The sequence below is a fragment of the Ornithodoros turicata genome, chromosome 1 (genome assembly GCF_037126465.1).
Source record: "Ornithodoros turicata isolate Travis chromosome 1, ASM3712646v1, whole genome shotgun sequence".
Taxonomy (NCBI): Eukaryota; Metazoa; Arthropoda; class Arachnida; order Ixodida; family Argasidae; genus Ornithodoros; species Ornithodoros turicata.
In genome coordinates this window covers 70,198,526-70,222,247 of record NC_088201.1, presented here as the reverse complement: position 1 = coordinate 70,222,247, position 23,722 = coordinate 70,198,526, and the positions used below count along the sequence as shown (strand labels likewise).

Here is a 23,722-nt window from a genome sequence, read left to right as displayed (position 1 = left end):
CATGTTTGTCAGACAACAAGGGGGGAAAAGCGAAAAGAAACCAGCATCAAACTATTTCTAAGCACACGCACTCCTCATATTGAAAAACAGTGCTCCTCATAAATCCGTCCAGGGCAATACTAACCATTTTTCTATTGCTACACTTTTTTTTTCAGTGACTTTGTCAATTTTCAGTTTTTTTTTTGTCAATGCATTGCTACAGACTGCGTGACGTCATCACATCCTGTCTGAAGAAGAAGACAGCGGCAAAGACTCCTATCATTCATTGAATCGCAAGATTATTTCCTTTGTCCTACTCTTAATGACATTCATTCTCTCATTAAATTCAACAAAAAAAGCTCCGTGCATATTAACGATTTTCACCCCAAAGGCTCATCATGGTCATTAGAATTACAGTAAACTACCACTGCTCCTTAAAATAATAAGTGAGACCACTCAACATCACCTCCAGGCTTATGTAATACATGACTCTTTCTATGCTCATACATTCGTTGTCTGAGGCTACACCTGCGAGCAAAAAGGCGCGGAAGCCGAGGGGGCAAAGTTCCATTCGCGCATTGCGAGCAAAAAGGCGCGAAAGCCGGGGGCAAAGTTCCATTCGCGCACGCCAAAGCACAAGACAGAACGCCTTTACGGGAACACGATGGCATTCGTATGCTATATTAATGATTATTGCATTGCAGTTTAGAAAAACTACTACAAAATTATAATTTAGGAGCCCATTAAAATTCTACTTTCTATGGAAACTATAATTGCCCTATTACTTGGATCGCTATTAATGAAGCGCTCCAATTTTTTCTCTCTTCCCATTTCAGCCTTGTCATGCAGGGAAGCAGACTCACATCCAAAATAATTAATTTACAGTGAGGGTGCCGTGCTTCAGGAATTCCTATCCTGCGCTCAGATGCAAGCATTTCTTTACGGATACAGCTGACTTCCTCAACATACCGAGCTCCTAACAACATCTAACAAACAATGAGAGAAACCCTCTTCTCAGCTGTACCATGCGACTTTCTTCTGCGTAAAATCGGTGATTTGAGGAAGAGAGCAGCGAAAAATTGCGCGCACTTGTGCTTGACTTAAAAAACCTGAAGCATATGCCAATAAACCAAGAAAAAGACACTCATGTCTGCTATCTGATAGTGCCACATACACAGACGCATTGTCGCAAAGAAAGCACAGGAAAGGGATACACAACTTTCCTCAGGTGAGCAGGGAAAAGGCTTAAGACCTCAGGAATAATAGCAGAGCCACTGGACATCGCTACGCGGCTAACACAAGATAACAACAACAAGATAATAGCGGCGGGTAAAATTGCAACACTGCTAAACAAGCCCCAACATGCCCTCATGACGTCGCAAACCAGGAAAACGAAGCACGCGCACGCACATAGCAGCTCAGGAATGCACGAGGAGAGGTGCTTTATAGGAATTTCTACTCCACACACTCAGATACCAGCGTTTCTGCACAAATACCTATAACGGCTGACTTCCTCCACATATCGAGGAAAGCGAATACTGACACTCAACATATAACAAAAAACAAACAAATTCCATTCTCATGAACTCTCCTCTGCCGAGCGGCTTTCTCCTGCTCTACCTGGATGCTGACTGTTTCCCCTCATCTACATTCTGAGTAAAAGCCGTGAAAGGGAAAAGAACCGCGAAAAATTACACGCATTTGTGCTCCAATAGCTGTAACTGCAAGAAATCGTAGCGCACGCCAATACACTGAGAAAAAGACACCCATTTCTGCCACCAGATAATTCTTGCATAATGCCACATACACAGCCGCAGTACCCTTGCGTAAAGAAAGCACAGGACAGGGATACACAAATTTCCATAAGTGAGCAGGGAAAAGGCTTCAGTCGAACCGCTCAGAAATAACCGGAGAATCAACGCTTATCGCAACGAAACTCGACGGCTAGCACAACATGACACCAACAACATACTAGCCAGGTCCCCCAAGGTCGCCATTTTCCCATGTATTTGTTCCTATCCCGATGCGTGCAATGCCGGAGGCCGCCCTTAGATACCCCATTGTTACCAGACGTTGGCTTGCGTTTGATTGTAGCGCGCTAAAGATCCAGTTGAAGCACAATCCAAGCCACGCCAAGTCATCGAAGGAGAAATGGACGACTGCGCCTGCGGCGCCTGGTACGACAGGTACGCTATGTGATGCACGCAGCCGTGCAATAGATCCTTCCCGATCGCTCAACACGTTTAAAAACGGGACCAAAAAGTGAAACACGACATAGAAAGTTGTTATACGCGTTTTATTTGGAGATATAAAGACGAGATTCATTCGCAGAAACAACAGAAACATTTTGCCGCTAAACTTAGCGCGCTGAAGTGATCCGGAACGGCAACAGTGGGGTATCTAGTGGCGGCCTTCTTCGTTGCACGCTTTTCCGAGGTGAGTTTGGGGGACCTGATACTAGCAGCGGGTAAAATTGCAACACTGCTAAACAAGTCCAGACATGCCACGATGACGTCACAAATCAGGAAAAAAAGCACACGCATGCACGCACAGAGGACAACGCATTAAACACACGGAGCGCTCAGGAATAATCGTAGCGTTACCGCACGTCGCTACGAAGCTCAACGTCTAACACAAGACGGCAGCAACAAGATATTAGCGAAGGGTAAAAATTGCAACACTACTGAACAAGTCTAGACATGCGACATCGAATGCGAAAACACTGGTGATCGGGGAAAAGGCCTACCCTGTCAAAAAATGCTGGTATGCCTTTATACCAGACGGATTACCGTCCTGGTATAGCCTCCACAAACCAGCAACACCAGCATACCTGTAGTACCAGCTCAACCGTCTGGTACCACTCATGTCAGCACGTCTGATTAGCATCCTGGTATAGCCTCCGGATACCAGCTACACCAGTGTACCTGTAATACCAGCTACTGACTGGTATCACGACATCAGTAATATGTTATACTGCGTCAGTGGATGATACATTAGTCCACATGCATTGTTTGTGCATTGTTGAGTGGAGATGGTGAGCACACATGTACGAGTTTGCATAGTTTATTTTGTGGTTATATGGTTACATGGCTTGACTTTGACTAAATGCTTTTTCTTTGTACTTTGAGTTTCGCTCGTTGCCTCATGGCTCCCCCAGTTATGGTGGGAAATAAATGATTTATTATGCCACGTGTTTCAGAACAGTCCCTCAGCTGAATCATTTGTAAACAGGTGGCGAAATACTGAAGAACTCTTTTTGGTACAGGCTCTTGGGGTATCAGCCATATCCCAGTAGCAAGTAGGTCAGTTGCATACAGTCATTAATTAGATAAATATCCAGACATGTAAATGTTACTTTGCATACTTTCTTAACTACTGTCTTATGTATCGGGACCTTGAGGAAAACATACTGCAAGAAAAACACGTAGACACATTTTCTAGTAATTAGAATGTTTTGGTTTACATATTTCTTTCATGGAGCAGTGCATTAATGTCCATTTTGTATCAGCTGCCTGGCTGGCGCTTTCGTGTTCATCCGCTAGGATGGCACATTGGGGTGACAGAGGATAAGGAACAGGCGCAAGACCGCAACAGACGCCTTGGTATTGCTTCTCTATGGAACGAGTGCTGCCAGTACTGTTCACCAGTTTCATTGAGGAGGAATACCAAAGCACCTGATGCGGTTTTCCTAATCTCCCGCTGCGCCAGTGAGCAATCCAGATGGATGAAGACAAAGTTGACAGCAGCATAGCTGACTCAGAGAGCGCATCCATGCATTGCTCCGCACAAGAAATATGTAAATCGTAACAAATTAATTCATTGAAAAGGTGCAGTGTCAACAAGTTTTTTTTCCATCTGGATATTTTCACAAAAGGTCCCGATACATAAAACACAGGTCCTCTAAGCATGCGAAGTAATAATTAAAAGTTAGGATGTTTATTTAATTACTAAAGGTATGTGACTGAGCTGCTCCCTACTCAGCCTATGGCTAATGTTCCAAGGATCTTTACCAAAAATAAAGTCTTTGATGGCACCACCTGTTTGCAAATTATTCAGTAAGTGGACCTTCATGAAACAGCCGGTATATGAAAAGTAATGCACGGGTGCTCCCGCTTTTCATTGTTCGTAGCGTTACTTGGCATTTCTGGTGATATCGGACAGCAGGTTCCGTAGATATTTCTTCATTTGTCCGAGTCTTTGTTCGGAACTGTGCGAAGGGTCACCATGACGTTTTATATATTCGTGGTAGGCACCTGCGAAAGAGAAAACATCGGTATTCAAAAGAACACTTGACTGGAGAGATTGTCCTTTGTATGCACAATATTATTATTAAGAGTACAGACCACGGTCAGTTTTAAGCAAAATGAGCTTGTTGGCCATTCTAGTCAAAACCAGCGAGAGGTGTAGTTTGACCCTCCTAGATTTTGCTGATAAAAATGTATCTGTTTCCTGGGGAGTACGTATGCATAGTACTTGCGTGCTTGAACATGGATGTCACAAAATACATCTAGCTTACCAAAGCGCACATGGAAAGTGAATAAACCTGGTGACTTAGTGAGAGCTAAAGAACACGGCTCATTTTGGTGTCCGCGTGATATAATTTTTTAAACAACTTTTGCACCACATTGACAATGACATAGTAATACAGTTGCCAACCGACTTTTCGGACATGCTCGATTGCAGTCGCCCACCGTTAATTTGGACCCTAATTATTCAGACTTTCCAATAGTTCAGACAAAATCCTGGACTCAATCAATAGCCCCCATAGAACCAATGCATTTCAGCTTCCAATAATTCGGACCGTTTTCAGGGCCACGGCTCGATAATTCAGACGGACTTTGGCAGACTTTTCCTACTTTTTGTGAAAATCCACGCTCCTAAATTCAAAATCGGAACCTCGAGCTTCCGACTCCCTCTCGCCGCCGGGCTGCCCCTCCAGTAGCTCCCTCGAGCGCCGCCTGAGGGGAGGAGAAGCGTGCGCCCGTGCGAAGTTCGCGTTCATGTGATCGACATTGCTGTTTAGACGTTTAGACGTCGGCGAACCTCCGTCAACTGCGCAGATCCTCGCGGCCATCGATACGCTCGGACGAGTTTATTCCGACAGTGTGACATTATCAGAAATGCAGCGTGATGTTCTGTCTCGTGCGCGCGCCGCTAGGCAGACGCGTACCGACACATTCTTCCGTCCCATGTAAATTTTTTGTAATAAACGCCAGTGTGAGAGTGGATTTTTATGATTAACTACTTATTCGGACAAATCCTGTGACCATTAGAAGTCCAAATTAATGGTCAGCGACTGTATTCGGACTCGTTCACGGAACCGCCGCGGGTCCCATAGAGTTGATGTATAAAAACGTCAAAAATTTCGGATGCCGTGCAACTCCGTCGCTGGATATTTCGGACTCTGTTTGCCCAACCAGCGAATTTCTCTCTTGGGGTGACTGAAAACATTGGTACCATCTGAAATTCGTATCAAAAGACATAACCAACTAAAATATTGAGGCAAAAAATATGCAGTGATGACTGTTCATTTTCCATTCCTCTGAGTAGAAGAGGTCTGTCATAACGCTTTTGAGTCTTCGGTTTTGGCCAACGGCTCAGCACGTGCTGGCCGCCAGCAATCACGCGACAGCGCTGTAAACAGAGCTTCACGTAATGCACGCATGCGTTAGGTGAAGCAGACGTGCGGACTTCATGACGGCAGTGCCTCTGACAATGTACACTGCCGAAATAGAAGCTGATGTTATCAGGCAGAGCTGGAAGTGCGTTAGGAAAGCATCGACAAATTTGTCCATCTTACTAGGGCTTAGTAAAGTTTATTTTGAAGCGAAATTCGTTTTTTCGTACTGCTCGATTATTCGGACTTTTGCGCGATCCCCGCGGAGTCCGAAAAATCGGAAGGAGACTATGCTAAATATTAGCTTGAGTCAGCCAATGAGATGGCGCTTCAACGACGAAAAGTATTAAAACGTAATCTAAGCGCATTTGCTCTTAACGTCAGTTGCTGTTCACATCAGGCGCTGTTTTTCTATCGTTAGGTGAGAATGTGATATGTGTTCCACCTTATATGCGAAAGCATCACTTGATTTTCAGTTTGATCATGAACGGTCATGAATGTAATCTAGTGCTGTGTGACAGGTGTCTAGTGCCGGTAGAAATGTTGCCTCACCTGCCATTGCTCTCATTTTGACAGGTGTAAGAGCTTTCCTGGCGGTAGCTCCTTCTTTCAAAAGTCTCCTGCACGCCTCTCCGGTTACACTTCGGTTTTGTAGTTGCTCGGTAGTCCAAAGGAGGCGGGCCATTTCGCGGCAGAATCTTGAATCACCAGAAGCCCCCATGACCCATTCAAACTTGTCCTTTGGGACCAATACACCTTCCTCTAGCACCATCTGCAATAACAAAATAATGTTGGTCCCCAACTAGTAAATCAGATATCAAAACGTAAAAGCACCAGAACAACTCTTCACCAACTGTGCAACTCTTCACCAACTGTATCTGGATGGGGCTCACGTGAAACCTCACTATATTGCAAAAGAGAACTCTCAAACTAAGCGAAAGAACAATGCAGAAGTGCCCTTAAAGGAGCACTAAACAGCTTCACGAATATTCTTCAATTATTATACTCTATGAGAAAATGTGGCGATATCCAATAGGCGATTTCAGATATTGCTCTTGTGCTCCGCACGGGGCCCTCTGTCGCCCAAGTCATGCGCATCGCGCAATGCGTCATGGGAAATGGTTTGCATTCGTGCTTGCCTGCCTGTTGCTCGAAGGAAGAAGGGAAAACCGAAACTGTTTGCGCTCTTCTTCTTCTGTCTGACTCATGAAAACTAAATCCCAAGATGCAATGGGGCATTCGCGACACGACGCTCCCTGTCGGGCCATCCACGCAATTTCTGAAATTGTCTATTATGAAGATAATTTACCTCTAGAGTGTCTTTACCACAAAACAATGCCATTCAAAGAGCATAGTCCGTGCGAGTCTCTCCTTCCTACTCTGACAGCACCTACGTCACACATCTCACACCTGTAGCAAAGCTGCATACCAGTGGGGATGGGGGAAATTTCGGACTCGTAGCAAATGACCAGCCTTGTTGCACAAGCAGCGGTGTGCAGGGAGAACCGGTTGTGGAAACATCACTGTGACCTCAAGGACCAATACAGTGCTGAAAGCACAGTGCGCACATGAAATGGAATATTGCAGGCTTTTGGTACTTTTTGATCTGGCTATGTTGGGATTGACAAGCGGAAATATGTTTAGAATTGACCTCGCTTTCCGTTATTACAACGAAAATCAATGTACAGTCGTCTCACATTTTGGTTGACGGTGCGCGACGTCAAAATGACGTGTGCCTATTGCCGCTATGGCTTCGCAAGGCTGGGCATGAGCACGAAAGAGTGCAGTCAACATTCAGTCAGTCCAGAGCCATTATTTACTTTTTTGCAACAAAATTTTGTGCTAAGCGTCACTGTAGGAAACGAATCACACTGCATTAGGAAAAAGTGCACCTGCATACTTGTTTATTGCCCTTTAAATCCGCTTTAGCTGGGAGAGTACATGCAGGGTGTCTCACGTAACCATTACGAACTGTTGAAAAAAGCTGCATAAGAGGTAGCCGTGTTAAAAGGTGCCAGAGCCCATAGTCGGCATTTATTTTATGCCAATTAGCAAATTAAAATTAGATAACTCTTAATTACGTAGTGGTTTGGGAGCCAAAGCGTCAATGTACAGGTCCCAGAGTAATCCGAGATAGTTTTCAACAAAGCACCCTGAACATGATGCCCCTTAAATAATTCTAGAAAAAAAAAAAAAGGCGAGACTATAAAACAGCACTGCATGGCTGCCTTCTCGGATGTCCGATGTGCGTCACTCTTAGATTGGCACCATGAGTGCTTGAGCAAAGACATCATCCACCTTCATTAACTAACTAGCACAAAATAAAATACTGCAATCAGCTTCGGTAAAATGCAGTTTGTTTCATCCATACATATAGCTTCATTTTTTTAAAGCCTGGTGACTGTTACCTTGGATGTGCTACATACAGGGTTTTCCTTTATCCTTCGATTTATTATATAAAAAGTGCAAAGCAGGGAAGATGCCATTTGTGCATGTAGGTTATGCTGTTGGACAGCTTTTGTACCTACCAGACGATTAATCAGCTGAAATTAATCAATTCATAAATTAATCGCTTTATAAGAAATACCGATTGGCAAAATGCAATTTTGTTTTTAGAGTGAGCTTAGTGAAAATGACGAATGACAGAGAATCCAGCAAACTGGCATGAAAATATAGAGGGAAATGCTGAAGGATGAAAGCAGCTGCAATTCCGAACAGACTGTCATTCTTCTGGACACAGAAGAACACTCCATTCAAAATACTGGTGGCTGTGTCCCATTTCTTTATAATGATCCAAAATGAGTCAGCTGGGCAAAAAGCACTTGCTATGGGAAAAAATATGGTGACCCACTTTCAAAGTGGAGGTTGTAATTCCTGCACACAGCTCTGTGGAAAGGCATTGCAGATCACAGTTGAAGAAACAGTTAGGTTCTAGCTGTTGGACGCAAAGAAAAGTTTTTGAATGAAGTTTTCTTACGTGGTCTCCTGCTGTGGACGGTGGAGTACTCGGTAGCTGTACAACTCCCCTTCGTCCTCCTCCTGCAGGTTGGTGCCCACCATTCGGAGCCGGTGCTGACAGATTCACCTGTCCCTTTTTTAGAAAAGATACAGTGAGCTTTCAGACTCAGCTATGTCACACCGAGGAAAAGTTTCGTCAAATAATCCAGGTCCTTTTTCCTTGATCCTCAGATACACACAACTTGAACACACTTGAAAACTACACTTTTGTGCTACAAGGGTGAGGACATTTTAGGCACATGAGCAGACAAGAGTTCAGATGCATGACTGAATTAAAACCGGAGCACGAAACACGGACACTAACACACAGACGACACTTGCTCCACTATCAACAGATTTTTTAATGGCAGCAATTCTTAAATAAGAGTTGCCGAGGGGAAAGGGGGAAAACCAAACAAGTCACTTTTCATGCCTACATCTGCCTTCTAGATGCTTAAATTCTTCACGTGTCAGTGCCACTGACGGTTCGCTGACACAATTACGTTTGCCCAATCTCTCGATTAAAACGGCTTCAAACAATTCCCTTTCAGTTTTAGTTTTGAACCTACCCTTTATCTGTGTTTTTGTAAAATCGGGTGTGCAACCACACTGAAAGGGAATTGTTTGAAGCCTTTTTAATCGAGAGATTGGGCAAATGTAATTGTGTCAGCGAACCGTCAGTGGCACTGACACGTGAAGAATTTAAGCATCTAGAAGGCAGATGTAGGCATGAAAAGTGACTTGTTTGATTTTCCCCCTTTCCCCTCGGCAACTCCTATTTAAGGATTGCTGCCATTAAAAAATCTGTTGATAGTGGAGCAAGTGTCGTCTGTGTGTTCTTGTCAGTGTTTCGTGCTCCAGTTTTAATTCAGTCATGTACCAACAGGCCCACTCTGCCATTTTGATGATATCAGATGCAAAAATTCACATCACCCCTACGAAACACCGTTACTGAAAGTCGCACTTATGCCCACTTGTAGTTTGCAAGAGGACAAAAAGAATAAAACGTTCCAGCAGTAGCAGCCATCATGGTCAGGACTATGGTCGTGGGACAGGTGGAAGCAAAGTCAGATTTTTAAAGTTACCTATTATTCGCACTTCCCGAATGATCTTAGAGAAATGAAGGAAATGCCTGATCCTCCCCCAGAATTCCAATCACGGACCAGCATATAATGATAGGCATGTCCAGTATACTGTATTCGCATTCACCAGAGTAATAACAAATATTCACAGTACTTTTACGAGCATGAACGTTCATAAGGCTGCATGCTTGACTGATGCAACCATATCTTAGAGCAAGAATGAAAGTTGAAAAACAAATTGCATGCAGCGTAGCAGATACAAAGGAAACAACACACTCAGACGATGTTATCGCATTGGCCAGCCATTTTGGCAAGTTCTGCTTCCGAGTTCATAAAAGGCAGGTAACTTCTTTTTACCTTAACTGATGTCTGCTTAGAATTTTACATATACCAAGAGGCAATTTTGAGAACTAATGGTTTGTCTTGGCGCATTATGATCTTCGTCACTCATGTGCCACGAAAACCTGAATCATTATCATCGTCATCACAAACTAATGGTGAACTCAACTTGTTGCTGTGCAACACAGTGTAGTGCACTCGTGCAGGTTGAGCATAGGAACAAACGAATAGCAATGTTAAGGACCGATTAAACCTTATGCATGTTGGGTTGCATGTGACATGCATGCTCGGTCCTATAAAGCTTTTACTAGATGAAAACTAGCAGTGGCATTCGCCATAAGTGCCCTTCAGAGAAACTCAGTGAAAAGCTGAAAGCAAATGATCACTTCGTCACCTCTGTGTTGCTGCTGCTTGCAATTGTGACCTCTGGTGTGTCCATACTGGTCACATCTGTGCTCATATTCTCCACTGTGGTCACATGTGTGATTGATTCTGCTTGGTGTAAGGAGGCTGTAGGAGTCACAGTATCCTTCTGGAACTATCCATGTAGTTCTTATGTTACAGGTGGTAAAACATAATAAGCACAGGGAATGAGACACTCTGCAAAATAAAACATTACTAATCACAAGCTTTCATGCAAAACCTGCACTTTCTCAGGTGAGAACAGACATAACACATCTCTAAGGCACTGACACCGCATTATCTCTACAGAAATACACCTTCACAACACGGATAGAGCAGCATTTAGGAAACTGAGATGTAATGGCAATCTCATTAAGCTCAGTCATACCTGTAATGCAGTGAACCCTCGTTAATATGACCCCTGTTAATCTGCCAAACTAGCTTTATGACAGTTTTTCTCGGGAACCGTTCCTCTGGCATGTAAATCCCCCTCGTTAATATGACAATCCGTTTATCGGACACTGACCAAGATTTTTGTCACAAATAGGGTCAAACACAGGCATTATCTTTCCGCTATTATGACCGTGTCAAATGACTCTAGGAGTAGCGCCCGGGAGAGGTTATCTCGTACCTCGCTCAAAGGGCGACACGTGTTAAAATAGGGCGTCAAGGTTTGGGATGTCCCATGAAATCGCTGACCTCGGGATTATGCTCATATCTCTTTTCGAACAACCGAAGTGCTTAAAAAGGCGGGGACCAGGTCACACTGTGCTGCTGCTTTCACGTCAGGTTGGCCGAAGCAAAGCCGAACAGGGATTTGGCAGTCGAAATGAAGGGCGGCGTTGCTCGAAGGAGGCAAGCGAAGTCCTACAGGTTGCGTTGTTATTTTTTGAGCAGATAAAGGTCGATAACGTGTCCGCAATTGATGGTGCTATTGTCCATTTAGAAAAATTAATGACTGAAAATTGTTTGACGCAGTCACTGTTAACAGATTTTTCAGAGAATAAATCATAGTTACGGCGGCTTTTGTTGTGCGGAGCTGTGTGTCCGGTCCGTGGAGGGTGCGTTTCTCCTTAATATGACAATTCGCTTTATGACCAAAATCCACGGGAACGGCACTGGTCATAATAACGATGGTTCACTGTGCCCAAAACGCAATGACGGAGGATCCTCATCGCGCACAATCGTGATTAGGTAGCGATTGTGATCGTCTGCAGGTGCGGCCAGAGTGAATCTCGGCGACAGAGATGAACAACGCATACACTTGCGCCACGTTCGCAAAATTGACTACATTATTCAAGCAGGGTTGGCGCAGTAGCTTTCTTTTACCCTCGCCTTCTCGCTACTTGCACTGCTGGTCCCGGGCTAGCAAGACGGCACCGATGGCAGTGGCCCGCATGAAGAAAACAACATGGACAAACACCGAAATAGCATTTAGATTAATGTCCATTTATCTCAAGTAGACATCCTGAACCAACATTTTCTTTTAATTTGAAAGTAGCGGGTCCTGTCAGACCTCTCGCCAGACTGCGTCAAATGAAAGCCTCGATCACAAATGTGAAGTGTGTCCAGTGGGATTGCGCCGACCAGCGTTGCTGACCGATCCAGATTGTGTGTGACAGTGCATTTTGAGTATCAGCTTACATTACCTGGATAGACACATCCATCGAACTGGGCGGGGACACTGTAGAAGGCTCCTCAGTGACGAAGTCTTCAAGGTCACTTGCGAGGGGAACAGCACATTGAGCCCCTTTGCCATCTGCCAGGTGGTCAGTGAATGTGCTTGAGGTTGCGGAAACTATAATAAAAAAGGTCAGACATTCCTTAGGCACTATTTGCCTGAAATGATCAAATGCGCAAAGGCTCAAATACATACAGTGTTTCTTTAGTAGGGCCTTCTGTAACTCTACGGCCAGTTCCCGCTCCTCATCCAATTTCTTCCTCAGTGTCTGGTTTTCAGCAAGGAGGCGCTTTGTTTCACGCTTTTGGCGACGCAAAAGACCCTTTGGGATGAGCTCGTCGTCGGAGTCCGAGTACTCAGATGGTTCCTCCGTTCTTCTTTGTTTCTTCCGTATGATTGTCGTCATCTGCTTTTCACGTGCAGCCGCACGATTCTTTTTCTGTGCTTTTTGACTAGGTGCGCTTTTCTAATTGACAATTGTTGAGAAAAAGAGACGTCAGTTCGCTGCCAGTTAGTTCCATCTCGTACAGTCAAACAAGCCTGATCTCTCAAATGAACAGGAAAAAATATATGTTGAATTTAAGGGCGAGTTAGGAGAAATCAACGCCTTCTAAATTATCTGCACTGCTGCACAGAGAAAGAGGGGGAAAAACTGCCTCTCATAAGATGATGCTGTCGCACGCTTGTTTAAGCGTCCACTGCAAAACAATTTCTTGTCACATTATAGTGATTTCCTACTTTGGCTTTTGACCACCTAGAGCACAAGAGGCTCCTGCAGTGGCAATGCTGTGTCGTTTCTTGTGCATCTGGAAAAATAAACAAAAGTTGACTCGGAGCACAAAAAGCACCATCTTGGTGTTTTGGTGCTCAATGGCACAAGGGCGACTAAGGCCAAATAGACACATGATTTATTTTCCGTGCTGTGTTTGCAAAAAAGCACCATATTCAGTACAAGTTGATGGATGGATTCGGTACAAGGATGATGTACAAAATGGACAAGATTGAGCTTCATCTAATTTATCATTCATTGGGCTATCGCATGATATATAATTTGTTGGTGTACTGCGTGATGAATGTAAGCCATACCTCCTTCTCCTGGCGCACTATTGTGTCTCCTTATCGGCAACAGCGTATGTAGATTATCAACTAGTTATTTTCCTTCTTGAGTTGAACACGGGTATAGTTGGATTGTTTCAGCAAGGTTAACAATAGGTACCAGGAATTAGCCTTGAGTGTGTGCGTAAGACGTTATACGACGATACATTCCTTTGTGCTATTTGTCTCGTTGGGATCTTGGGACCATAGGAAATGAAATATTTTAAAGAATGCTGGAAGTCATGCTGCATCTCTTCTGGCATAATGTGTACAGTAAATGTGCTTCTATAGGATCATCATGGCTTCTTTGCAGGCTCGCAACATGCAATGCATGTGTGACGTCCGGCGATAAATGCAAGCGTATCTGGTTGTTCACAATCTACATTAAGCGATTACAGTACTTTTATGAACTCAAATGCTCAGAACAGCTTCAAATGATATCAATTGCTTTTCACTTGAAGACAGAAGTCGAAAGTTTGTTTGGAAAATTCAATTTTGTCCCACGCGATGCCACCATTGTGCAACAAAAAATTCACAGTGCGCCTATCTATCATGACCAAATTTTTCTTTTCATCCTGTCTGTAGCCTAAAGGGTCTGTCTACAGCATATCAAATTTTTTAGGCAAGTTGTTGGCGAGGTTCAAGCTCTAGTCGAGCTCTAGTTCAGGCTCAATCTAGTCCGTTTTGTGTCATCATACGGAATGTTGCACTCAATATGGAGCTTTCTGGCGCTCTTAATCAACTTAATTTTTTTTCAGACAAACAAAAGGCTACACAGCACTGCCATGCAGGAGCCTCTTGTGCTCAAGGTGGTCTAAAGCCAGAGTAAGAAATCACTATAATGCAATAAGAAATAGCCTTGTAGGGGACGCCCAAACCCACGTGCGACAGCATCACCCTTGAGAGGCAGTTTCCCCTCTTCCGGTTTCCCGAACCGTACTGTGTAGATAATCGGAAAAGGGTGTGCTTCCCTTAACGCACTGATGGCTTCAACATAATTTTCCCCCATTCAACTGAAACATAAAATGTAGCAGCTTGCTTGATTTGAGATGGACTAAACTAGCTTGCCCTGAGAAAGACCCAATCAATGCGAGCCAAACACACCAAGCATCTGAACACAGGGTGTCTACCAAATTGCTGCATTCAAATTCCCTGATTTTTCCAGGTTTCCACAGACTATATCAAGCGAATTTCGTGACAAAAACAAAGGGAACTTGGTGCCTGCTCGTATGTTTTGATACCAGATCCCTCATAAAACAGACAATTTATTAAGTATTAGTGAGGCTACCCTATTTTTCTGCGTCAGAGCTTGTCATACTGGCGAGCTGCTACCCACAGTGATGTTGCTGCGGCAGCGCCGCTCAACCACCGGTCGGCACTCTCGATTCGCCGTGCAGCATCACGACATTGATTTTTTCTGACTTCAGCTGCTTTTTGGCCGAATTCCCTGACAATTCCCTGTTTCCCAGGTTGGTAGACACCCTGGAACATTGCGCTGTCTCCCCCTCTCCCCTTGAGACATTTTCCTCCAGGATGCCCACTCTGTAATACTGTCAAAATATTACACATGTTCATGTGTGTGCTGCTTCCTAACAGGGTTGCAAATCTACTGTTGAATTTCTTATCATATGGACGTGTACCCTGCATGCTTTAACACACTCAGCAAATATAAGAAGAATCACTAGTTCATCTATCGTCAATTCAGCTCAAGAGGAATGGGACATGGTGTGATTGAACGATATTTAGAAATTCACTCTGCAATTGAACCTCTGTATGCAATATGGGGATAAGTCGACATAGCCCCCTTTTACTATTTTTGCTGCGATGACATCTACGTAGCAGTAAGTACTTGCCAACGAAAATTTAGGACCGCATTGCCCGCTACAGGAGTGTAAGAAACGCGAAATGCACGTGTGTCAATGGGACGGACAATCAAATCAGGCCCCGTTTCCTGGTTTGGGACCTTTTGCCTTATCCCATGAATGCATACAGAGGTTCAATTATGAAGCTCTTTTTCAAAGCAAAATTATTTTAAGGCTGATCTAAAGCACACAATATCGATCACTGCAATCACGCAACACTGGAACATTATTACCTCGCTGTCATTCTGTTGTGCAGTTGCTGGTTCTATGATGTCTGGGACCTCACGACCAGTTTTTGAAATTTTACGAATGAGCGCACTCCGTGTCTCTGAAATTAAGGGAACAGAACGATCAATGATGAGCAGTATGCATATGGCAAAGGAATTAGTCCTTATTTTGGTTGATGTTGACACCCTAGAAGTCAGCTTCAACTGGCAGGAAAGCATAAAGAGACCTATCTGACTGAGGCCTCCCGGTATGAGGCCAACACGGTGAATATCGACCCAACCAAAAGAAAAGCATTTCCCTCCACATTCGGCACAAAGACGGCACTTTCTTTTCACTCAAAAGTCGCTAAAAAATCACACACTCCATTTATATTTTTATTTTGCACTTCAGGCATCGGATCTAACTCGCGTTTCAGTTCTATCTTGGTCGAACACTAGTACAAGAGGAACAAAGGCGACGTAGACGCGGACAAGGAGTTAGAACAGTTTGTACATTTATGCTCTAACTCCTTGTCCGCGTCCATTGATGCAGTAAGCCGATATGGACTCCAACACTAGCACACACGTTACTGCCGTATAGTAAATCCCATATCCCTCAAACTTTCAGCAACAGAAATAACGGTTGACCTTCCACAAAACATGATTCCCTGCGTTCCGTTGAGGTAACCTACCGGAAAGCGAAATCAGCGTGCACGGACGCGCGCCCATTGACTGCGAACTCCAGGCTTCTTTTGAATAAGAAACACACCAGTGCACCATTACATGTTTATCTCTTGCAAGGGGAGATTTGTATGGCCTCTAAGGCACTGAAGGATTTAAAACTTGTCCGAGTGCATGAAACAAAGCGAAGACATACAATTGCCCTATAAACAGAATACCGCGAGGATAATACTCGGTCAGTGAAACTACACTCACCTCCGAGAAGCAAGATTTTCGCCTTGTAGTATTTTTCAAACATCCCATCGGAGGAACGCCAATAGGCCAGTTTTTCACTGGCGTCGAAGTCGTCACATGAATTCGGGTTGAAATTCTTCACCAGTGAAACCGGTAAAATTGCCTTAACATCATCCACAGCGTACTCTACTAGAGCGTAAAACATATCAGTTGCGTCGACGGGGCCGGGCAAAACCCGAGAAATCCACGCACACGCAATACGAAAGTAGCGGGCAACGAGAGAACCTACACACATGCACATGCCATTCACCCTACACCACGACCAGCGGCCACCTGACGGTGCGGTGCTTCACAACGTCACCTTCACCGCCACCCTTGTCAGATTTTAATAACGGTGATAAACAAAAATCCCAGTACGTCAGTTGATCTATTTCCGATAAATAAAGTACACCGAAGTTTAAATCAAAATATATACAACCGTTACAGATGTTGTGCTATCCAGGGCTGTCACAAGCTATTTACATGCCATTCAAAGGTGCAGCACTCAAAAACGGTTCGTTGCGACAAAAGTAATGTATATTACATTGTACGCGAAGTTTTTTTGTCCAGTATGCAATATTATGTTACTGGCAGAAGGAAAATAATAGCTAATAGCACAGATGGCACGTCAAGGAGAAGGACAATCGTCACGGCCAACAACTGCTTGCACATGATTGCACAATCGTAATCTAACTCGTTTGCGTGCATCTCGCTGTGTAAGTGTAAGTGGATAGATAAACAACAATGTGAATTGAATTTCTATGTCATGTGGCCCACGATGCCTCTTCATCACAATGTGGTTGCGAAGCGTTGATTGTGGAAGCGACGGAAATTGAAATTGAATGCTGCTTAGACTGTAAAAGCATCACTAGGAATGGAACAGCCACGTGAAAAGCGGCGTCGTATGAAGTATCTGGAGCCTGGTGAAGTGTTTAGTGTGCCGAGGTCTACTGTACGTGCGCGATTACAACGGAATGTTGACAATGTTGGGAATGTTTCTGGCAGCCAGTCTCAGCTTTCACACACCTCGTATCCAAGCACGTCGAACCCGTCACCGTTCGCCCAACACTCCCAGAGCTTTGAAGGTATACGTTCCGAATTGGGGGCAGAATCCGACGCGCATTCAAGTGAAAATGCAGATATGTGTGCAGAAGATCCTAATCGTCAGCATACTTCTGAGAGAGTGCTCAGTGAGGGTGATTATGAAGGCGCTTATGCCGAGGGACACTCCCACTCTGCCATCCCAAGGTATGACGAAGACCCCTTAACGGATGCTTCCGAAGAAATCATAGGTGGGTTCCTTGGAGATATCGCAGAACGTCTTGGTGAAAGCTCGGGCGATGAACTGCTGCAAAGCCTCAGCGAAGGCTTCACATCTCCACATGGAGTTGTTGATGTTGGCTCTGTAGCATCAAGCCTTGTCAGTGAATTTGAAGGTGCAACACTGCCAAATGGAACTGTGACTAAAGCAGCAGCACTTGCCTTGATAATGAGTTTCATTACGTCTCATGGATTGACATGGGATGCCCTTGACAACTTACTGCGCATCATCAATGTACTTTTTGGTTCTGACGTCCTACCACGAACAAAGCATTTAATGCGGAAGCTCTGGGCATGCAAGCTCGAAAATGCTCATCATTATTATTACTGTGACCTTTGCGAGTGCCTTTTAGATATGCAACGCGGACATGATACGCTCACCTGTGGCACTTGTCACACTTCGTTTACAGTTTCGGAACTGAAGGCAAATGGACACTTTTTCATAATTCTTGACTTGCCCAGCCAAGTGAGACACGTCATCACGAAGTCATCGGACAAACTGTTTGCAAATCTTGAACGGCTGAACCAAGAATCTTCCAGTGACATGTCAGACATCAGTGATATCACGAATGGAAGCATCTACAAGACCCTGAAACGTAACGGTTCTCTAAAATGGGGTGATCTCACCATGACATTTAATACGGATGGCAGTCCAGTATTTAAATCATCAAAGTCTTCCGTGTGGCCTCTGCAGTTCGTGATTAATGAGGTTCCGACTTCTGAGCGTTTCTCGAACACCTGCCTCGCTGGACTATGGTTCGGGAAGAAACATCCAAACATGGCACTGTTCCTTGGAAAGTTTGTTGATCACTTGGAGCGCATGCCGCCACTACTTTGGTCTCACAACAACTCAACTGTATCCTCAAACGTCTACGCAATCTGCTGCTGCGTCGATGCTCCTGCACGTGCTGCTGTGCAAAACCAAGTCTTGTTCAGTGGCTTCTTCAGTTGCCCTTGGTGTGTGGTTCGTGGTGAATACGCTGATGGTAAGTTTTTCACATTTGACTAATGTTGTATGAGTATTCATCACAAAAATGGCACTGAACATGGAGTGTTTACTTATACATTATAGGTGCCGTGCGATTTCCAAGCAGTGAGCCTGGTGAAGAGAGGGTACCAGAAAGAGTTATACGTGATATGGAACTCGCTGTGGAATGTGCAACACAAATTAATGGCTTCAAAGGTCCCTCTCCATTGATTAACCTCAGAAATTATGACATTGTATGGGGACAGGCTACAGAGTACATGCATTCCGTTCTGTTGGGTGTGGCAAGGCAGCTTACTGAGTACATTCTGGACTCCTCAAACTCTACAGAACGCTTCTACATTGGTAGGTTCTTGACAAATTATGATGTCCATGTATTCCTCGAGTCTAGCGCACAGTCGAAGCGCATATATTTAGGTTGCAAGTTACAAAGGTTCTTTGGATAACCCGTTTATTGTTCTGTGAAATTATGCACGGGATACACTTGGACATTTTATCTTTAGGAGGTGATTGTGCAAGCTTGTGAATAAAAAGTATGCAGTGTTATTAAAGTTACTTTCAGCAGCACGCCTGTTTTTTATGTTAAATGTTTTAAAACATTTTTGTAACCATTGCTGTAAGGCCATTGCTCGTTCGAACATATGAACCTGCAAAGCATTTTAATAGAGCATTCTCTTCGAGCATGGAAGATGCAGATCAGATTAGTTCTTTGTACTTTTTTGACAAAAGTCATGTACAGATTTCGAAAAGTTGGCATATAGATTAGCAGTTGCAAGAGGGTCTTACAATTCACGACTGTTCATAACAAACACATACTCATTAACAGGCAGTCCCAGCAGTACACAGATCTTGAACAAGCGGTTGAAAGTGATAAAGCCGCCACACTGCATAACAAGACTACCTCGCTCACTATCTGAACGTTGCCACTGGAAGGCCAATGAGTGGAGGAATTGGCTCCTGTACTACAGTGCTCCCTGTCTGGATGGTGTGCTCCCTCAACGCAACTGGAGTCACTGGTGCCTGCTTGTACGTGCCATTTGGATGTTGAATACTACAGTGGTCCCACAGCAAGCAATAACAAATTCAGGTAATCCAGAGAGTATAAGTTCCCATGATTTTTATGCAGTGCATGGAAATAGATTGCAGTTAGCCACTGCACACAGATGCTCAACAGTTTTACAAAGCCACCTTCGTGAACGCCCAGAAGCGTTTGAGGTGCTATGACAAAATAATTGAACTTGTCACACTCAAACTGCTTCAATGGGATAGACTCATACACCACAGTCGACCTAAATGGAATACAAAAATGGCACGTTCTAAATTTAGCAGAATTTAAACAACCCTTGTTTAAAGTAGAAGCACATTTAAATAGGGAGGTCATCGTACAAGAAATCACGTTTATGCATGAAATGTAATGAAACAGCATGTAACTCAAGCAGCGCATAGGAACTATGTGGAGGATCACGCGCTTTTTTAGCGAGTTTCAGAGTTATGGAAGGACACGTCCTATAATCCAATAACCCAACATCCTATAATTCACCACCATAGAATGCGATCAGCTCTCAGATGCCATGGTTGAAACTGCTGAAAAAAATATCACTATAGCATGGATCCTGTGATGTAAACATCTGTTGTACTTCCTGTATATAAGTGTTGACTTCAGTCTCAGTGTCCAAATTTTACTATACATATCTGAACGTTTTAAAATTAATTTTTAAGTATTATTAAAGAAGAAGTCTGGTAAGGTAATGGTAAAACTAGATGTCATTATGCAACTGCTTTTCATTAAAATATGGTGCAACCGAGAAACACCCTGTACAGCATGGCACATGAAAACAATATCAGTTATTGTTCAAAGTCATGCAAATTGTACATACTAGAATGTCCTTCTGAAGAAGAATCAATCTGAATAATCACTCTTGGTTCTGCTTTCATATGCATCAATGAAAAAATCACACATCAATCAGTGCTAATGGAATGCATAACTGACTGCAAAGATATGACCTCTGACGTAATGACCATTACACACAAAGTGTATTGTTTTACTGCTCAGAGATCACTGCTGTTGAATAGGAATATATTAAGATATAATATTGCATATTCTGCAATAACAACTGCTTTGGTTCTCTTTTCTCTTTGTTTTCTAGAAAGCCTTCTGAAGAAGTTTGTTGATCAGGCCCAGAGACTCTACGGCTCAAGGATGATGACATTTAATATGCACCAGCTCTTGCACCTTCCGAGGTCCGTCAGTAAACTTGGCCCTTTGTGGGCACACTCAGCCTTTGTTTTTGAGTCTGGAAATGGACGAGTGGTGAGCTGCATCAATGCTGCCAAGGGTGCCCCCCATCAAGTTCTAGAACGTGTTGCTGTGATGCAAGAGGTTGAGCTACTCTGTCAAATCTTGCCTTTGCCACAAGAGGCTGAAGCTTTATGCCAGCGGATGCTTGGTTACCCAAGGACACAAGCAGCTACAAGAACTCAAGGTGCCAGTCTTCTTGGCCGGGGTAGACGTGTGCACAGCCTCTCAGCTGAGGAAACAAGAGCGCTTGAAAGAGTAGGCTGCTGTGTACCTGTGCACGCAACTGAGTATCTCCGACTCATTTATAGCCACACTGTGTACACAAGTGAGCAGTACCGCAGAGCTAAAAGGAGCAACAGTACAGCGATTCTGACACGCAACAGTGATTTCTACATCATCAGCCGCATACTTGAAGTTACCTCAGAAGGGCTAAAGACATGTATCCTGCTCTGTAAGAGACTAATACCAACAGAAGATGATGTTCGTTACCCCAGCCATATTGTGCAGTGCTTCGTTTCTTCAAGTGGTGCTCTAGTAGCACTTCCTGTAACAGATTTGTCTGCTGTATGTATGCTGCTAGATTTTAGGCACGATGACAGAATGTACGTGTGCACACTAGCAAATGACATTGAACGTGACTGAGAGCCCTCAGTCACATTCACTGTGACTTCACATTTTAAGGTTCATTTAATTCACTGGAGGCATAAATTGCAGTACAACTTCTGTATAGCGAAGCTACATATCTTGAAGATATGGATATTGGAAAAACGGCAAAAAAAATAAAAAGCAGTTCATGTGGTACTGGCTCTAGCAAAAGGAAATTCCTGTCAAATCAGACAACTAGACTTCTGGTTAAGTCCTTTAAAACTAACTCGCACGACAAAGCAGAACGCTATACAATGTCAACCTCTTCGCTAGTTCACAAAAGTTAGCACACAGTCCAAAGCTACAGTGTCACAATCCATAAATTTATTTCTGTTCACAACATCCTTTGTACATAAGAGCTTGAAGCTTTCTATCAGTTGGTTTGAGTGCTGCGCAATGTAGGAATTCAGTTTCATATGCAGTGTGAAGAAAAATTGACATTGACATTTTACATGACATGACATTTACATTTGACAATTTTATACGCAGTCTTAGATTAGATACTTTTTTGTAATTAACCTTTGTTTAACATCATGCATAGAGAAATAAGGAATTGAACCTCAGTGTGCAACAACGGGGGTAAGTCGAGAAATCCCAAACGGCGAATAACGTGAATGTTTGGTAAAGTAATTGCAGCTGATTTTTCTTGAATAATGCAAATGCAAAATGTGTAACATCTATGCACACACAACTACATGCATGTCCTGTTAGCATCATTTTTGGTTGTGTATCTTAAGAGAAACTGAACAAAATCTGGAAGCATCACATATCCCCTTTTTCCATATAACAGTGCACACACATGATTTCCATGCAGGCAAAAAAAAAGAAACAGTTTTCTCAAGTCGGACATTGATGGTGATGCCAGATAGTGCAAAGCTGTCTTTGTGCAGTGGAGCGGCCTAGATTGGGTGTAACATGTTGCTAATCGAGCAGTCTTGAAAATAATGTCCTACGTGGTCAGCATAATGTGACTTCTTGGTGCGCACGTTTTTACGATTACAATGATCGGTAGCACTGACACGGTCAAATGACATGGTCACGTGAGGTATATGAAGTACATATGTTTTTCTAGTGGAAGTCGAAAGTTAATTTCTGGATCATACCAAAATTTAAGCTATACCTTCTGTATGTGTGTAAAAAAGGGGTTTCTTACCCTCCTATAGAAAGTCAATAAATTGCAATACGGTTCTAAATTTTCTTTGACAGGTACATACTGGTACGCTGATGTCATGCAACAGATATACTAAAAAAGGGGATAGTCGACTTATCCCCCTTTTTGCTTACAGAGGTTCAATTCTTGTTAACATCACTTGGCTGAAAGTGCTTCATGACTATGTCCTGTTTATCGAAGTGGTACTTGATAGCATAATAAGGTGCTCTTTTGCCATAACTATGACTGTACTCCAGAGTACTCCTTGCACCCCACGGCATGCCCCGTCCCCAATTTTGGTATCAAGATCATTTATTTCAAGTAATAAACACAGCAGCATGTGGCACACGGATCAAATGCACTACTGGCACAACATAATTCAAGGGCAGGGCTGCAGAACTACTTAGAGGCAATCTCAGAAAAGCGCGTCACAAGCAGTTGGGGCATCTGCGATATCGTGATGACCTTACTTTACTTATCAAAGATATGACAAGGTTATTTGTACTACTTTGTGAATGCAGAACACGTGCAAATGTACGGAAACGATTTAAGAATAAACTTTATTGTACTTTACGAGTGTGGGCCGGCCCTATATTATCTGGGCTCGCGGGTGGGCTATACATGTGTGCTGTGTTAAATGCGAGGGAAATGTTTATTTTATACATAGGCTTCCGACTTTTCGGATTTATCCGACAAGCTCCCTTCGATGATTTTTGCAAACAAATCTGATTCATCTGACAAACTTTTCCCCGTTTCCTTCGTCCTTTCCCCCCCCCCTCTTCCACGCTTATTTTTCGACTTCAAACTGATCCACAACCAAAAATGGGTCAGAAGTGGTAGCCGATCTTCAGGGTCGCTGGACACATCAATGGCCCAAAAGGAGGGGGGTGCACACACTTGACCCATCTGTTCTATGCATCCTTGACCCTCGTAACTCTATTTGACCCCGGGATTGGGCTAGTTTGGCACAGAACAGTTCTGTGTTCTTCATAGCTGCTACTTATTTGGAGTCTGGGCACCATTCACACTTTGTGCCAATACGCTATATCGTGTGATCTCAGTCACTCTTTTGCACTTCTTCTCTTGCATTGCCTCTGCGATCACTATTG

The 23,722-nt window shown here is 43.6% G+C and overlaps 2 protein-coding genes across 3 annotated transcripts; one reads left to right on the top strand and one right to left on the bottom strand.

Moving 5' to 3' along the window:
• Positions 1–3,080: 3,080 nt before the first annotated feature.
• LOC135400440 (BEN domain-containing protein 5-like) lies at positions 3,081–10,511 on the bottom strand. Of its 2 annotated transcripts, none has more exons than XM_064632274.1 (4): positions 10,409–10,511; positions 8,574–8,687; positions 6,149–6,368; positions 3,081–4,232 (listed from the first exon to the last, which is right to left on the bottom strand). In XM_064632274.1, exons 1-4 carry the CDS (start codon positions 10,472–10,474, stop codon positions 4,111–4,113), a joined length of 522 nt encoding a protein of 173 aa, XP_064488344.1. In that variant the 5' UTR covers positions 10,475–10,511; the 3' UTR covers positions 3,081–4,110. The 2 variants fall into 2 exon arrangements, with proteins under 2 accessions (XP_064488344.1, XP_064488347.1); XM_064632277.1 differs by having other exon boundaries at positions 8,574–8,681.
• Positions 10,512–16,843: 6,332 nt separating this feature from the next.
• Positions 16,844–23,186, top strand: LOC135378384 (uncharacterized). Its single transcript, XM_064611419.1, has 4 exons — positions 16,844–18,520; positions 18,607–18,864; positions 19,346–19,606; positions 20,667–23,186. Exons 1-4 carry the CDS (start codon positions 17,089–17,091, stop codon positions 21,458–21,460), a joined length of 2,745 nt encoding a protein of 914 aa, XP_064467489.1. The 5' UTR covers positions 16,844–17,088; the 3' UTR covers positions 21,461–23,186.
• Positions 23,187–23,722: the final 536 nt, after the last annotated feature.